Source organism: Boleophthalmus pectinirostris, unplaced genomic scaffold (assembly GCF_026225935.1).
Source record: "Boleophthalmus pectinirostris isolate CB_2022bp ecotype Guang Dong unplaced genomic scaffold, ASM2622593v1 HiC_scaffold_7, whole genome shotgun sequence".
Classification (NCBI taxonomy): Eukaryota; Metazoa; Chordata; class Actinopteri; order Gobiiformes; family Gobiidae; genus Boleophthalmus; species Boleophthalmus pectinirostris.
Genome location: NW_026571473.1, coordinates 20,210,690 through 20,229,110, shown reverse-complemented (window position 1 = coordinate 20,229,110; position 18,421 = coordinate 20,210,690). Strand labels below are relative to the sequence as shown.

General features: G+C 41.0%; 1 protein-coding gene across 37 annotated transcripts in view; it reads right to left on the bottom strand.

The window, feature by feature from the left end:
• Nucleotides 1-4,905: 4,905 nt before the first annotated feature.
• The window catches only part of celf5a (cugbp, Elav-like family member 5a), a 192,045-nt gene continuing 178,529 nt past the window's right edge, over nucleotides 4,906-18,421 (bottom strand). For 8 of the 37 annotated variants that reach the window (XM_055164598.1, XM_055164602.1, XM_055164600.1 and 5 more), the window contains 5 exons: nucleotides 10,517-10,722; nucleotides 10,159-10,161; nucleotides 9,363-9,449; nucleotides 7,095-7,178; nucleotides 4,906-5,033 (listed from right to left, as the gene is read on the bottom strand). In XM_055164598.1, the coding sequence (XP_055020573.1) occupies nucleotides 4,906-5,033; nucleotides 7,095-7,178; nucleotides 9,363-9,449; nucleotides 10,159-10,161; nucleotides 10,517-10,722 (508 nt within the window). Of the gene's footprint in view, nucleotides 5,034-7,034; nucleotides 7,179-9,362; nucleotides 9,450-10,158; nucleotides 10,162-10,455; nucleotides 10,459-10,516; nucleotides 10,730-18,421 lie in introns of all 37 variants that reach the window. The other 29 variants (XM_055164618.1, XM_055164621.1, XM_055164619.1 and 26 more) reach the window with 9 other exon arrangements.

The window sequence follows — 18,421 nt, the reverse complement described above, 5'->3', positions numbered from 1 at the left end:
ACGCCTCAGTGGGTCTTGGTGGCATTTATGCGGCTTACAGTAACAGTACTAAGGCACAGCTGAGCGCACCTGCTTGTTTCATTGTGTATTTTTATTAACGATATAGTGTCACCAAACTTTTTAACAAATGGCCCCCGGCATCATGACGCCCGAAACACCCGGCTCGGAAATTAAGCATCTGCATCATAAATCTTACAAAGTTACAATAATTTGCAATTCACTCCCTCATCAGAGGCAATATTACCCTAATTTATTATCTCCGCGCACGAGGGGCACGCAAAGGCCGTGGAGATAAGAGTTTATCAGGAGGGGGATTGATTTTCATTAACTGATTGTAATAAAGATGAACTGCCTGCCGCGCACGCTGACCAAGAGCCACACTTTATTGTAATTGGGACGATTTATTTCATGAACCATTGCCTCTACTTTTTGTCCCACCCGTTCTTATTTTATATCTGCTCCTCAAAACTCGGCGTGAATCGCAAGCTTTAGTGAGGGCCAAGTCAAGCGCAGTGACATATTGCATCAGATTTTGGCTCTAAACATCAAAGTGCACCCGACTGCCGCTGCTGCTGCTGGGAAGTTGACTGATAAGGCATTACCTTCCTTATTTCAATTTACAGCGCCGTGCTTGTCAACATGATAATGTTATTTGTTCCCCCGTCTTTCTCCTACCGCCGCTCCATGATTCATGATCGCTCCCAACTGAGAATGAGATGTTCCTGTGCTCCAAATTTGTTTGGTATTCTGTACCATGGCACTGTGCGCTGACACATATTTCAGCAGCAGCGGCTTCGTGGCGCCGCAGGAGCATCACGCCACTTGTACAACTGTGATGGAACTTCGAAATCAGGTTGGAGTTTGCATATACAGCCAATAACAGGCTACAACGGATTCAGTGCAGTGGTCCAGTTTGGAGAAACTAAGACACATTTGTCTATAGTAACTTTACACTGGTAAAGCACAACATTGACCAGAAACAGTTTAAATTTTTATTGTAAAATTGGAAAAAAGGAGAGAAAGAGAGAAAAGCCCCAATAAGCATTTCTTATCAATACATATCTTTATCTTACTATAACCATAAGAGAAACCAAAATAATACATAAGCAAATAAATAAATAAATAAATAACAAATAATTAATTTAAATATCAAATAAATAGTAAACATCAAGTAGAGACTTGATCTGGTAAACAATAGAAACATTTAAATAATGTTGTATAAGCAGCAAGTTTAAGTATTATTTTAATAGGAGAAATAAAGTTTGGTTTCTCAGGCTAAAACAGAACACAAGAATCTCTCAACAATTTCTTTTCTATAAAAAGATACTGCTTCCCTTGTCAGTGAATCCATGCTGTACTGACCCTGCCACATAAGTAGGTGGCGCTCTCTTTTAAAAGTAACTAACCAAGAAAGGAAAACAACTTGTAAACAGCATTTTCTCTTGGGGTTAAAAGATAAAATAGTACTGAGATTTCTCTTGCGCCCTGCACGCCGGGAGCACTCCCAGCGCTTATATGTTTTGTTTGCTTTGTGCTGAGAAACCAGAAAGTTAACATCCTCATATAAAGCAAAGGCCCCCCTCCCACCCCCCAAGTCAAACTCTAACCTATCTGTCCCCAACAAAGCTCCTGTGCTGATTCTCCATAATATACAGATCTCATATTTATAATAAGCTACTATCCTTAGCATTCAAACCATAGTTAAAGAATCATCATTAATAAGAGTAGTACCTTTAACCCTCCTAGCCCCAGTTGAGCATGCTCAGAGATTGAAAAGGGCACCATGGTAAAAGTCGACATTAGTCTAAAAGAAAAAAAATGATGCAAGAGTGGATAAAATGTCAAAAGTTTTAGATTGAGAACATGCAGCTAATGACTAGTATTTACTGCCATTTCCATTTTTAAAACTTCACTCTCATCATATATGTCCATAATTCTGTTTGGGCAGTGAGTATGTACAGTATACAAAGGCCAGTGTACCACCACACCTCACAACTTTATCCAGTATTCACTATTGCATTCAATCAAAGTTCTTTTCTGTGCCGAGTTCCACAAACTCATTAAATTCTAGCCACAGCTGGCGTCTTTAATTTGCATTACCCGAACTGTTGTGAAGGCCACATTTCATTTGAGCTGAATAATTTAGTGGAGTCTCCAGTAGGCGTCCCGTGCGGCAGGTAGTGAGTGGGTTTGAAGGCCCGTATGGCCCCAGGAAAAGAGGCTGTATATCAGGAACGTGAGGGGAGCAGGCTGTCTGCTGGCACTGCACCGGCCCACACTACATCTTATATCTCCAAATATTTTACTATCAGACTAAAGCACAAATATGTCCCAATCAGGAATGTGTCATTCTCTGGAGCTCAAGGAATGTGGCACGCATTTTAAGTCATGTGAACATGCTAATAATTTGGCAATTCATAATCAAATCTGAAGGCAATAGCTCAGCTCAGGCACTGCCTGGAGTGCATCAGGTGAACAGATCAGACTAGTCATGAGACAGTTACTGCAGTAACACTCTGGTGACGTTTTGAGTCTCAGAGCACAGTGCGACGCAGAATGAAGCGCTGATGTGTCTGAAGGGCCACAGTCCTGAGGGGAGCGCCTGCACACAGCTAACAGAGGTATTACATGTATGGAGGAAAGCTCATAGTATATAGATCTATATGGAATGATAAGCGAGAGGTGTGTATGTGTTAGTTAATGAATCCCACCTGATAGGGCCATGTGTGGTGACCACACTGTATAGAGCGGCGTGCTAATGGTGAGGCAGCAGCTGTAGCAGCTCTACTTTAGGCCTGCTGCTGTCTAATTGATGGATCATTTTGCTCTTAATTTGACCTCCTAAGGCTGTTCCTTGCGCTGTACAAGCTCTTACTGTGCTATTATACCCTTTGGAAAAAATACAGCTGCTCTTCACTGAAGAACTCATAATCTAAACTATATACACTTTCTGTCACTGGCGTTTACACTCTTGGTTTTCATGTTAATGAAGTACAGTGAGGAGCCTTGGGGTGGTCAGGCATGTCTGCCCCCAGAGAGGCAGATAGGGAAAGGAAAAGACAGATAACTAAGACTTTTTTCCCCACAGAGAGAAAGATGAACTCTGTCACTCAGTCAATTCATTCAAAATGCCAATGTGTAATTGATTGTGCATCTCTTGCCCCACGGTGCTGTCCCCCATCTGATCAATATCATCATTATCCTAATTATGCAGCGAGTTAGTGCTCAGTCCCCTGTAGATGGTCCCTGTTCCTTCACAGGAGATGCTGGCACTGGGGTGAGGATGGAGCAGGGGAGCAGGGGAGCAGCGGAGGGGGCGACCTGCTGGATCCTACTGTTACACAGCCAAGCCTCCTGTGTCCTTTATTAGCACGCACACATGCTGCTGTGTTTTACTGCGCTGCATCCAGCAAGCCACTTGGCACTTGAAGCACAGTGCTTTATGGTCAGATTATGTGAAAGAGTGAATAGTTAATGACAACATGTGATGAGCCTGCTGCTTTAACTGTAATGTGTTGAGCTGCACAAAGCTGCATACAGTGTGGTCACTCCAGCGGCCTGTTTCTGTGTCACATTTGGCACTATGATTCTGTGGACACAGGAACATGAGATGGAGGTGAGCTGAGAGAACACATCTGAACATGCCCCATACAATGTCTAACCCACATATTCTACGCCACTAAAATAGTATAACTTTATTTTTTTTTTATACATTTTCTGTATGTTTTAATATTCTCAAACCCAGTAGCTATAAATGTCAAAGAAAATCCCTTTCCTCTTTTTATTCAACCTGAAGCTAGTATTTTTCTTAAGTTTAACTTGTAATATTATTAGTAGTAGTTGTAGTATTAGTAGCATTAATACTATATGTTACTGTCAAGAACAATAAAAATGTTTGGTCCTTTGGTCCCTTAGGGGTGAGAGATTTGCAGTCCTACGGTTGCTATTGGAAACCTCGGTGACCTCGGTGACCTGGGCGAGTCGTAGTCCTGCGCTTGCTGAGACAGTGAGAGAGGAGAAGAGAGGGAAAGAAAAGTCTATCAGTGGACGTCATCAACCTCCACTGTTCATCTTGATCTTCAAGTTTGAACCCTCATTTGTCCAGTTCAGAAAAAGCCACAAGCGCCTCTTTCCAATAATATATGTGAATATAATATGTATATAGAAATCTATTTGTTGTTGCTGCTTTTTTGTTTGTTAGTTTGTTGCTTAATTAACAATTCAAGTCTCAACAAGAAAAGTTCTGTTGAATGGTCCTGTCCCAAAGTTCATTTTTTAAAACTTTCTCTTGTCTTTCTTGCACTGTGCCGTCTGTCACTGCTGCGTGAAGTGCATGTCTTCTTGTTCACATCTTCTTTTCTTTGCCAGAACCTATAGCTTCATAGTAAGTAAATGCTGATATGTCTTCAAAAATCCATATGTGTTGATTTTTTATAATGTATTTTGCTTTCAAAGAAAAAAGTTGAACTCCTCTTCGTATCTGCATGTGTCCTCTAAAACCTGAAATAGAGCAGATATATAAAGACAGCCATTATTGATGTCACTGTTCATTGGATGTCATTCAAAAGATCCATTTCTTTAACTGTTATAGTTCAGTATGGCTCTATTATATCCCTCTAATGGTCTGGATAGAGTGAACCCACACTGCTACTACAATCAATCTTTGTCAATCACTGCAGTGACACATCGTCCGGTAATTAAAAGTCCTGCTGTGTGCCACATAAAGCCAGCCCTTATAGTTGGTACAGAGGCTAGCGCTATAGAGGGCTAGAAGGGTTTCTTCTCTTACATTTCATTATTTATTTACCATACAAGAAGAGGCTGTCGGCTAAAAAGAAAGCATGTTGTAAACCTTGACAGGGTGCTCACCTGTGCTGCTGCGGTGAATACAGAAGGTAGGCTGTGTCAGTAAGGGCGGCTGGCATCCTTCGGTCTCTTTAGCTGGACTTTCAATCGCTTCATCCCAATCTGAAAGCCGTTCATGGCTTGAATAGCTGCCTGTGCACTAGCAGGGTTATCGAAGCTCACGAAACCTGCAATCAATGAACATGCTCTATAGTACTTCTGCTTTCCAATTTCAAATAATTGTTGTCTAGTCATTACAATATGTGATTTTACAAAGTAAATTGTGCCCTTAAAGCAACTTGTCCACTGATGCAAGTCAGAGAGATGGCTGGCAAGAGAAATCTCTACTTAAATAGTAGCAGTACTTACTTGGATAGTTGAATAGATATAGAAGTACAAATAGAAATAACACAGTAACACAGTACTGTAGTACAGCAGTAGTTGTCATGGTTATGGCAGCAGCAGGTAAAATAGGTAAAAAGAAAAACTAGAATAACAGAAACCATACCTATACCAATACTAAACAAAACAACATCTATCAGCGTCTTAAGAATATTTGCTGATGTAGTGCATAAATGTAAAAGCTAGAAAACACATCTACAGTGAATACAAGTACCCATGTCAGTCTCAGAACATTTCCCATGATGCTCTCTGCTCAGAAATGCTCTCAAACCTCCTTCTTCTGTCATGTGTAAAAATAAGGGCTGGGCTCAGTGACCAGAAACTGCAGTGGAGTGTGTGTGGACCACACTCCCCGGTGTGTGCTGTCATTAGGAGCAGTCGATGACCCATGAACAGCAGTAGGAGGCGTCTACTGCCACCTGGGACAACAAAGTACAGGGCTCTGCTCTGGTCTCTAGTCTGCTTGCTCTAGTCTGAGCAGGTCTGAAACGGTGCATGTTCTGGTCTGGTCTTTGGTCTGGCCTCTAGTCTGGGCTCAGGTCTGGACTCAGGTCTAGGCTCTGCTCTGAGGATTGGTCTGGGCTCAGGTCTGGGTCTGGTCAAGAGGGAGAAGGAATGTGATCCAATAGCCCAGCAGCCCTCCTGGTGCTGTGGCTGTAGATAAGGAGAGATGTGGGCTTAGGCCTCTAAGCCCCCCTCTCAGTTCTGTCACACATTACAAGTGTGTGTAGTCTCATCCCAGCCGTTTCCCTGTCTTATGCACACCATCAATCTGGCTTTATCCCCTCTTTCTCCTCTCTAGATTAATTACACCAGTGTGCTGCCTCCTTCCAGGCCTAACATTATGTTGTAAATGCATAGTGTATAAGTCAATACTGCAAATAGGTCTTCTTTCATGAATTTATATGTTATTAAGTCCCCCTGGGGAGACACGACTCGTGATCAATTTTGCCCAGGGTTCCACGTTTCCCTCAAGTGAAAACAAACGCTGATCCATAATTGGCCTTTGGCTCCCTCCGCCCCATCAGCGCCTGCCTCCTCAAAGTTTGTATAGGGCCCGGGGCGCTGCAGTGCGTGGGCTGACAGAGCTAAATGGGACAGCGGGATAGGCCTGTGTGAATCAGCCAGGGCAGCCAGCCTATTGACAGATATTGGGGTTACAGAGCGGTGATGCAGCTGCTGAGACAGCACCTCCAGGTTTCCAGGTCACATGGCTGCCAAACACAAACAAGGACATGGACTCTCATCCAATGCATCATGGCTCCATTGGCCACAATGTATTCATAGCATTTTCCCTTTGCGCTCATGCCAAAACACAACAGTCATCAAGATGCAAATTCAGGTCAGTCTGTCAGGATAAGATCATTGGACACAATGTGTGTCTGCGCAGACATCATCACTGCCTCTTGTGTAGCTCTCTCTTTCAAACAAAGGCCCCTTGTTTCATAAGAAGTGTAAAAATAAAAAAAAATAACTTCTATTATTGTGATGCTGAAACTTTGCCGGGAGGCTTCACACCTTTGCTGCAAGTTTTTTCACAACACCCACAAATCTCTGAGTATTTTGGGAAACTTACAAAGAGTGTGGTAAAAAACAAACTAATTTTACAAAGTAACACTTCCAAACTTTTCCTCATTTAAATAAGCTATGATCACAGACCTTATCACTTACTATTATGCAAATCTCTGTGCACTTATATTCAGTTTAACTATGACAACTGAATCTAATGGCTCGTTTTGGGTTGATTTTTATTTTAGCTATGGTTGACTCTACTGTGTGTGACTCACCAAAGCACTTGCTCTGGTTGGTGGCACGGTCCATGAACACCTTGGAGGAGATGACAGTGCCGAAGGGCAGGAACATCTGCATGAGCTCGTTGTCTCCAAACTCCTGCGGCAGGTGGTAGATGAAGAGGTTACAGCCCTCGGGACCTGTGGTGACACAAGAACACACACAAGAACACACACACAGAAATATGTTATTACAAATGTAGACCCAGGCTGCTGCAGTCATGATTTTATCTGCTCACTCTTTCATGTTGACTTAATTAAGAAGACAGAGATTTGCACAGAGTCTGTGACATTATCAGTGTCTTTCATCAGCCCACAAACACAAATCAAATAAAAACTTTTGCCCTGGTTTGCTGATTCTCTTTGCTCTCCGATAATACACTTGGAACTATTATTGAAATTCACAGGGAAAAGATTGAATATGGAAAATGTCACTGGTTAAATTTAACCCATATAGACAGTATGGGACTATAGGAGATTGCTTACATACATTTCTTATACCGCCATGCACAGACCTTACTGTACTTCATATATGGGTCTGGATCAGCAGTATTGCCTTATTCTTGCACTTGTGGATACTTCACTAAACATTATATAAAATGAAAGAGACTAGCATGATTTGGCAGAACTAGACACATCTGATATCATAACAACTGTTTTGACATCTAAAAGGTGCCTATGAGAGTCAAAATCTATTACAACGCAACACCCGATTCACTTTGGATATCTTCAAATAAGCTGCTCCAATCTTCCATCTACGTTTTCATTATTTTTCTATCTGATCTGCACCGCCTGCGATGTCACAGCGTGGATTTGATTATATAACCTAACCACTAACCTTTACATATAAAACAGTGCTGGCCTAGAACTCATGCACTCTACAGTTGTAAAACAGAGCACTCACACTAACACAATTTTATTATGTCTTTTATCAAGCTATATATTTCTAGATGCAACACTATAGACCCTTTTAGTGTTTGTAAACAACTTGGCCCTATTGGAATGAATAGTGCAACAAGATGCAGTTTATAATACATTACTTATTTGGAAATTATCCTCAACTACTGTAGAAATAAATTTAGAGATAGTTTATTTAGAGATAAGATAATAAAGATGGCTTTGGCAATTGACAATTGCTTGGTGATGTGTATAGCTTGATGAGAGGACATGAGCAACGTTTTTTGCAGTTATTTTAATACCATTACGTAGTTAGTCATCTAAGGTGAAGTGACCTCTCACTTCACTTCATAAAGGTCCTCTATTATGCAAAATTGACTCTTGTGAGCTTTATGTCATGTTAGGATGTTGTTACCTCACCAAAAAAACATCTGGAATTGTGTTTTTTTTCATTCATACATGTTTGAGTAAGCCTGCAGTCTGTCTACATCTCCAAAGCTCAAAATGAATTCTGTTCCACCTTGTGATGTCATGTGGTGGTAGTTTTAATTAACAGCTACCTTTTACCTTTAGCTCAGTAGCTCTTGGCAATTCCAGAGCTGAAATTATCCAAATGATTCCAGTGATGGTGTATGTGGAGCATTTCCTGTATTAGCACATGACATCACAATGTAGAACAAAGTTTTCTCTTTGAGAAAAGAACTCAATCAAAATCTGCAGGGTTTGTGTGTTAAACATGCGAGAATGAAACAAAACACAACTCAAAGTATATTTGTGGTGAGGAAACAACATTATAACAGGTCCAAAAATAGCATAATATTGGTCCTGTGTGGCACAAATTTTTTAATTCATAGGGTTTTCACTGTAATACTATGTGTGCTCAAATTATTTCTGTAAAAAATCTGAGCAGCTATAACTGTAGATCCAACTGAGATTAACATTTTAACACAATATTTTACATCTCTAATAATGATTACTTTATTAGAAGCATACCTACAGCTACCACATCCCAGTACTAATCCTAAACATAACCCTATATCAAAGCCCTAACCTTGAACCTACAGCAAGACCCTATCCTCTACTATTGCCCTACCATAAGGCTCGGACCATAACCAAAAATATTACCAACATAGGCTTGTGGGACAATAGGCCAGATGTGTGTGTGTATGAGTGTGTGTGTGTGTGTGTGTTTTTTTTTTTAACCACTATTCTATTTAATTGACCTATTACCTGTTATGATGTGCACAATGAAAAAAAAAAACACATTGTTCTCCCACTATCTTTTATATGTGCATTACCCAGAATGAAATGTGTACTGTGGCAGAGCAATATGTGGCCAGTGCACTCATCTTCTTTATATATACCTATTATGAGCCGATGAGATGTATAGTACAGAGCGTAGAAGTAATAAGGTTGTCTCACCCTCACCTTCTCTCTGCTGCTGCTGTTGGATGACCTGGGGTGGCTGGGGCAGTGTCTGACCAATGGGAGTCAGCGTAGTGGCCGGGTAGATGGCTATGTGTACAGAGGGAGAGGTGAAATGAGTAAAACAGGGGACCCGCACAAAATGGTGTCAAGGATGCTTAAAGTCACAAGCAAAAAACAAAACTGCCATGATACTGTCCTTTGTGGTGTAGTTTGTGAAAAAAATTATATGATGATAAATAAAATGTGATTCCACAGTATGGCTTTAAATTGTTTGTCTATTTTTCTGTCCGCCTGTCCTTCCCTTCGTCCATTTTGAGTATTAAAAACACCCGTGAAATGAAATAAATACCAGGTAGATACTATCTAATGCCATACTGTGGAGCATTCCAATGAAAGCCGTAGCTAGAGCTAAATATAAAATAAATCTGGACAATTTTCTACATTAACATGGATGTTAACGTTTTTTCACATTCCTTCATTAATTCAGTTATCAAATTGTACTCAAATAAAACACATAAGTGCATATGTCCATAAGCTGCTATAAAAATCGCAAAGAGCAATGGTACTTGTTGTTTACTACTGTCCATGACATGATTCCTGTGGGATCAGTGTTTCATAGGTGGCAAGAGAGTGCTTTTCTGTGTTTTTATGACAGTGTGTGTGTCACCATCTGTTGGCTCTGAGAATATGGGTAAGGGTATAGTTTGTGATTTTGTCTGTAAATAATAGACCACGTAACCAGTATTCATTAATTAGAATGAGTTATTTCTATAAAAATGTTTTTGACAACACAGACCTCCTGCCTGGGTGCAGTGGGGATAGATATGCACGATAAAAACAAAAAAACAAAAATGGGAAGAACTTGGCAATATTCATTCAAGTAGGGAATCAGACCCAGGGCACTTCTGGTTTATGCTTGAGGCGTCCAAAATAATGCTTTTTAAAAATACTGTTTGTTTCTTTCCTTGTTTTTTTCCTTGTGAGGAATCTCTCTCCCCAAATCAACAGACTATAAAGTTGTACACTAGTATTTGGCCAGTACAGCAGAACAGAAAGTCTTCTTTTTCCAGAGGCATAGCAACTAAGAACTGACCCGCTCCTTTCCATTCTTGTCGGGGGTGCAATAGTTCCACAGCAGAAGAGTGTGTGTTTACCTGTGTATTGCTGTACACCAGTGAAAGCTTGCTGCAGAGTGTCAGCAGCTGTGGGGCTCTGGGTGGAGTATGGGGGCAGGCCGTTGGTGTAGACCGTCTCCACAGCCGGGTGTCCATTGGGCTGGTGGGGGATCCCCGTGAAGCCGTTGACAATGGGCGTGACTATGCTGGGCACAGCCGAGGTGGTGATGTTGGCGGGTGGAGAACTGAGCCCTGCAGGGAAGAAAATATTAAAATGAACATATTGCGTACAACAACAACAACAACAAAAATAGACAAGCATAAGAGAAACGGAACACACACACTCACATAACAAGAACAAAGCAAAATAAACAGTATTCCCACATGCAACAAAATGCCACAACATTCATAGGTAGGTCATCCAGTGGAGAAGGCCAAACTAATGTGGATATATTGTCTGTGTAATCCCTCAGACAGACACTTAAAAACCTTTGTCTAGTTGACAGAATACAATTTTCTTTTGCATGTAACACTGCAATAACAACTGCAATTTTAGGACCAGCCATTAACATATTCACTTCAGCTAGTGGTGCTGCAGCAGTTCATTTGTTGGATTTTGTTTTACTGAAAATAACATTTTACCTCACACCATCACCAGTTCACTGCAGTTCTTTTTGTAGAACACTAATGATAAATACAGGTTTTTAGCAATGCTGCTGACCTGTCACAACTGGGCAAACTTATTCCATTATTTCACTGGCCATTTCTTCAGTTTTTTCCCACCCATTTCCTAACTTACTGTACAGTTCACTTGCTGCCCAACCTGTCAATGACCACAATGTTTTGCCTTGCTACTATATGATGTCTTTCAATAATGTTGTGGCTTTCATTTACATCACAGCCATTGCAAATGTACCCAATTTTACAAGGTTTTCAACCAAGAGATTTCTTGAATAAGTGGCATTGCATGTGTGAAATGTACCCAAGTAACTCTCCCATATAAGCAGGTGTATGGACTGGCAGGCTTTCTTATTGTGTATACAGAGTAAATAGTGGCACCGCTGCCTGCATAAACAGACCAGAGCACACACACACAGGGAGCCAGTGACCGCGAGCCACACTGCATCTCCTCACTAATGCAAGGACACGGCTGCGACGCCAGTCTGTCACATATCCGCCGTTTGTCGTGACACATCCTGCAGGAGAGCTGGGAAGTCAACGTGTGAAAAATGAGCCTGTCTGTAGTGTTTGTGCGATACCCTGCTGGCTCCAACTGCTCAAGATGATGAAACCGCTATGCAACTTCTGAGGGCAAAAAAGGGGGGAAAAAGAAAAGATGTGGAGTAGATAGAGGGAGATTACAGAGGGAGATGTGCTTGGATGAGCAGGTGGCAAAAACACAAAGATGGCTCTTACTTTTATACATCATTTAAAAAGACAAAATAACTGCTGGCAGCTTGACAAATGGCTGGGTCATAACATATATAGCGCGCATTTGAAAGGCAGCTGTGAGGAGGCTACATGAGTGGCATTGAAATTGGGCGCTCCCTGTCCTCTCTCATTCAATGCATTTTAAAAGGCCCTTCTTTTAGAAAGTGTTTCCAATTATGCCAGCGAACGTCAAAGTGCCCATTCTGAGCCCAGGCCTCGTCGTGTGATGGGCTCTGTAAAAGGGGCTGCTCCGTGGCAAAGCATCCGGAGCCGCTTGAAGTACAGCTCCCCTGAGGACCACCTCTCAATCTGGAAACCCTGTGCTCTGATTGGACGGAAAAAGCAAGGGTTGTCACGGAAACCCTCCGGCGTGCCATATCTCTGCAATCTGGCATCTTAGTGAAGAACCCCCCCTTCCCCCTCTGTGAGACAATTCACATTGGTAAACAGTCACACATAGAGCATATACATAACACATAACGCTTAGGCTTATGCTAATGCCAGTGTAAACATGCTACATGCATCACACGCTCCAAACGCCCACCTCTGAGCAATAACACCTACACATCCATATGGAAAGGCTTTCTTCGATCCCTGTCTCCTACTTCCTACATCCTAGCTCCTGCCTCCTCTGCTTCAGTGTTTAAGTCATGAGTCGACTGACAGTGAAGGCAGTCAAGTGTGGTGACCATGTAGTGAGAGCTGTTGTGTACTAGTATATGTGGATAGATCCCATTCTAATCCATCGAAGAACATAAAACATGAACAACATGATACGCTATTACATCTTCACAACCATAAGATGCACTCACTATCATCGCTCATTCACCGTCCAAAAGGTTACATGCATAGATAGATATGATAATGCAGTTGCACACAATATGTAAATGCTTCCTTTAGCCCATATCAGTTTTGTTCTTCCTGTCTTCTCTGCTTCAGGATGGAAGTCATGTGTTAACCTAAAAAATTAGCTTCAGACTCCACATGAGGAGATACTTCTAGCTATGACTTGGCTAAGATTTATCCTTTATCCAACAATAATAGCAAAAAATATGTCAATATAATTACTACAAATTCTACACCTATTTCTAACGACAATATATGGTCCCCTAGCCATAAAACATATGGCTAACTCCTCCATACTACTATGCAGTTTGTAAAGTATGTGACACAGGGAAATGCTAAATCAGCAAAAAGAGGACAGATCTTTATCAAGGACTATTACTTTCTCTCCCGCCCACGGTCCAAATGCATGTGTGGGTGAACTGGTCGAACTAATAGCACCTACTAATCCATATGGAAATGCTTCTTTTGATCCCTGTCTCCTTCCTCCTTCTTCCTCAGCCTCAGTATTTAAGTCATGAGTAGTCTGACAGTCAAGTGGTGACCAGGGGAATTGGCCAGGTCCGGTGAGAGCTGTTGTGTCTTTTGCACTGATTTCCTTTTTTTTCCTCCTCTCCGAGCCTCCCCACGATTGCTTGTTTCCTATGGAGCGGTGATGAATTAGAGCACAGCTTCAGCCCATTCTCCTACCAGGACCCTGGAGACTTGCCGCTCCCATTCGGAGGGCCAGAGACAGCCAGCCGGGCCGGGCCACACGCACTCCACTGTACCGCCAGATAATGCACCCTCTCCATCATCAAGCAAATTCATTTCCCGGGGTTTTACGGTGGTGGGGGAGCGGTGAGGTGCGCAGCTATATGTGTGCGTAGGGCTGCTATAGTGATAGTGAGAAGAAGGTGCTGCAGAGGAGGAGCTCATACGTGCAATTACATAAGTCCAGGGTCAGCACTCGGAACATGACATGGGCAGTAAAGGCAGGGAGTGAGACCGGGGAGAGGAGCAGATTGGGGCCACCAAGTCCAGACAAGTTGAAGTTATGAGGTAAGAAAGTTTTAGAAAGTAGATAGTAGCTATAAACTATCAAAGAAAAAGTTAGGAGAGGTTGATGTCTACTCTGACATTTGAGAAACATGACACACAAAAAGTACAAGTGCAAGAAGTACAAGAACACATAAATAATATGTGACTAACTGGCTATTCAAAAAGGGGCAGCTAAACCATAAAAGCTGGAGACTGGGTGAACAAGATTAAGTAATAGAGTTTAATTTAGGGAGGAGGGAGAAGGCCAATGATAAACTACTACTTCAGGCACTATCAAACAATGGCTATTATTATTATTGAATAATGTAATGGAAAGTCTGTACAATCAAGACCGCATCAGTGGTTCAGCAATGTTCCCTTCAGTCCTTTTTCTTACAATTACATCTTCTTAAAACAGGTTCACATTCATTAAGTTTTTTTTCTTTTTTTATTGTACAGTGAAACTCAAAGGCTACTATAAATTGTTTTATAAACTTTGACCTATTGCACCTTACCATTGAGATTACCAAGACAAAGAAATTGGTGTGTATGTGCCAGATTTCCGAATTTGGTTCTGCTCGAAAAGCGGAAAACATTGTACTTTTGAGCACTGAATCGTAACAAAACACCCAAAATACAATTGTGGTGTCCTACATTTACCGGGAATCATATTGTATAAAGCAAAGACAATAAGCACCACTATGCTCAATAAAGCAGTGATTACAAGAGCAGGCAATTTCACTGACCATCATCTGTCACAATGGAGCGCTGTGTCCCCGTATCAAACAGAAGCCGAGCATGCAATTGGAGAAACGCTTCCTAGTATATGCTATTCCCAATGACAAGATAACAAGACAATTTCATTTTATACCTTAGTGGACATGCAGCCCAGGCATTGTGCAAAAATGTATTCATAGTGTGTTTGCACTGCAGAGTATATAAGAGGGAGAGAGTCAGAATACATGCAGCTGTCACATATGGCATAGTAATAATGACATGTTGTTCACATTGTCCTGGCTGAATGCTGAGTGCTTGCCAGATTTTTCATTACCTACTGAAGTATTTTGAGGACAATTTCAACACTCAATCTACTTCTGTAGTAAAACCAACATGTTGTTTACAGTGGCTAAGCCACTATTATGATACATAACCGATTTTCTAAATAATAATAATGATACAAAAGCTTTAAAACATGCAGCCTTTTCTTCACAATGGCTACCTTACACATATATCAGTCAAATATAAAAGAATACTTTCAGCTACTTAAGAAACTATTATTTTCAAGTAGCAATATTTGTGATTGGGTCCACTTTTGACAAGACATATGGTTGGTATGAAGTAAAAATTTCATATCCCCTTTTAGCATGCTCTTAGCCACCCATTCGGCTTTCTCATTGGTATAATAAACAAGAATTACCTCTAAACAAGTGTGTATGTATATTTATGTGCAATACGTATTTTATGCTATAGACATTTATATCCCCCACAGCTGCTTTTTAAGAGGGAAACTGTTGATTTGCTCGCTGCCATGATTGCCTAGCGTAAGAAGTCTTCACAAGTATTTATTATGCTAATTATACATTCAAATCAAGCAGAAACACTGTGCCCATAGTGAGGAGTGCAGTCATTACCGGCGCAAGGACCGTCTTCCACTACAGCAAGTAATAAGCACTCCAAACAGATGCTTTCATCGCCTGATGTAAATGTGCTGCATTTAGGCTCAGACAAATGTCACTCCCAGCCTTAAAGGGAATAGTCAATGGAGATGTGGGAGATGGACAGCTCATAAAAGTACAAATATTTCAAAATGTCTCAGTCACTTCACATCTGGTCCCATGATGCTGAATTTATTAAACATGACAGGCTAAACCACAGTAAAAATGTGTTTAAAAGACTGTGTTTTAAAAATGTACTGAGCAGAATTCTAAACAAAATGGCTTCACATATACAAAATTGTCCCTCAGGAAGTTTGGCTACCAACTCAAAGATCAGGTATTTGAACTCAGCTCCAACCAGTGCATGTCATTGGGACATTGTGCAAAACACTCTGCGGCAGTGAATAGTGAGATAAACAGCTCAATTTGGCAGCCTCCTCTCTATAAGTCTACCCCAGGGCAGCTGTGGCTGAAGAAGTAACTTCTCACCTTTGAGTTGACCTTTTGGGGGGGTAAAAACCTGTTGCAATCCCTTTCTTTCCTAAATTCTCAGGTAAAGGTAAATTGAAAAGTAATTCCCACGTTTAAAATTCAACAGGATATTTCTGGACACACTTTAATTACAGTTGAAGGCACTTAGCTGAATGTGAAGTGTCAACCTACATGGCTAAATGGGGAAACTTTCCAGTCTGCTGCGTCCTTATAGTGCAGCGTGTGGGGCCCTGGAGGCTCATGTACATACAATACACTGACCATGGCCCTGACTGCTCCCTCAGCAGACCATGCAGGTGCTCAGCCCGCTCACATCCACTCTGGCTGTGGGCCCAAAACTTATCTTGACACTCCGAATAGAGGTATTTTTAGATGTGAAGGTCAGCCAATGCATTTAAGACTCTTTCAGGTGTTCAGCTCAATACACCGCAATCTTGTTCCATCAACCAGGAGCCTGAGTCAGTCTGCAAGAAAATCTTTGCTCCTTTTTGTGGAAGTGTACTTTTCTTTTGTGCAAGAAATTGTAATTATAGTACGGTCCATGACATACTTGTGTATAGATAAATTTGTGACTTGAAATTGCTAGGCTTGAATGCATGTGGGAGTGAATGGGTATTTGTCTCATGGTTAAGAATGTATCCTACCTAAGGTACATGTTAGAACAGTGTACTTATTTAGACACATATTTGGACAAGATACTGATAAATTAATGTCACCTTTTTCTACTGCAACAGACAATTTCAACAGATTCTACAACTACCCTTACTGAGCTTAAACCAACAAGATTATTAAGATGACTCCTAAAATATATTCCAATCAAAAAGCTAGATTTGTACTATTTATGTGATTTTTCTTTTTAAATTGTCTGATCTATGATATATTAGTGTTTCCTCATCAAAAACATGCCTGCAGTTGTGTCAGCAGACTAATAATAAAGGGTTACTCAAACAACAATTGTGTTTGGCAATGAAACGCAACTCCAGGTTTTGAGGAGGTAACATTATAACATGGCTTAAAGTTCACGAGAGTCAATTTTGAGTAATATAGAACCTGGTATCATTCAGTATCATTATGTGTTCACATATAGGTGTCTAGTTTCAATACTAATTGTCTATATTGGTGTCTATAAGCAAAACTTCTCATTCCCAACACCATTTACTTCTCTTAAAGCAAAAATGTGCTCCTAGTTTTGCCAATTGTCGCGTTGATTTTACTTAAGAAATGTTCATTATCTTTAGAACACGTGTCTCCTGTGTACGCAGTGACACTTGGACAGGTGTGAACACGCTGAAAGATCACGGTGTCACGCAGCTCATTAAACCCCGCTGCTGTTCGTCTCCATGGAAGCGTTCTGCGCCAGTGATGTAACCATGCAGGCGTCCAGGGACACGAGAGGCATCTGCACCCGATTCCTCTAATATGTACTTGTGCATGTACAGCCCCGACTTTGATTACACACTCGGAACAAAGCACCCTTGACGCTCAGTGTGGCAGGATGTACGCCTCCATTTTCCCTCTTTCCCCTCTCCAGGTCTTCAGCTGTTTTCCTACGCTTTGTTTAACTTTTATTTCTTCGCCAGTGCTCAGGGTGCGACACCTGCTGAACATTATTTTCCAAAAGCATGATCATGTGTCATTCTAAGGATACATAGTGTAATCAGGCGCGCCATCTGGCAAACGGCGCATGCCCCATCAAGCTCCAATGTGTCGCATCTGTTGATCAAATGGATGTCTCATTGTTTTTGGAGTGAACACCCTTAACCTCGAAGCCCCTGCATTATGGAGCAGTGTTGCAGGGTGTGTTGAGGGGTTGTGTATGCACTGGCCAGAGGAAGGGGTCACATATTCTAATGAAGTGTCACAGTATAATCAGTGTTGTTGCTGGTCAAATAATTTTACTGATACTCTATTTCAATTTGAATCAATACACTGTAGTAGCAAGGACAATACAGGAAAACCTTTCTGGAGATTTTTTGTAGGCTTCTGCAATTTACTTGCTAAAACAAAACAAAACAAAAAACAAGAAAGCTATAATGGTTAAATGCATATGACAGATTTTTATGTATATAATCTTGACTTTATGTGGTGAGGTAATGGGATTTTAAATACAAATGACAGTTTTGCACAAGTCAAATGTCAGTTTGGAAAGAAAAGTTGAGAAATATGTTGAAAATGACAGGAAGTAGTTCCAAAACATATTGATGGCATCATGCTAGGTATACTCATTTCCATTCAAAAGCTGGATACAATTTACACACAAGAAATACATTTCACATCGTAACATAAAAAAAAAACAACAACCTTATCTTTAAATAAAATATTTATAAAGTGGAGGTTAAAATACAATGAATGCTCAATTTCATCTTTAATATGGTTTTAGTTTTCAATATTTCCTCACATCCCAGTGCTGAGGTTATACTCATCATTTCGATAAAAGATGAATGCCATATATTCACCTGAAGGTACGGTAGGGCCAACCAAGTGCCGCTGCTTTATGCTAATC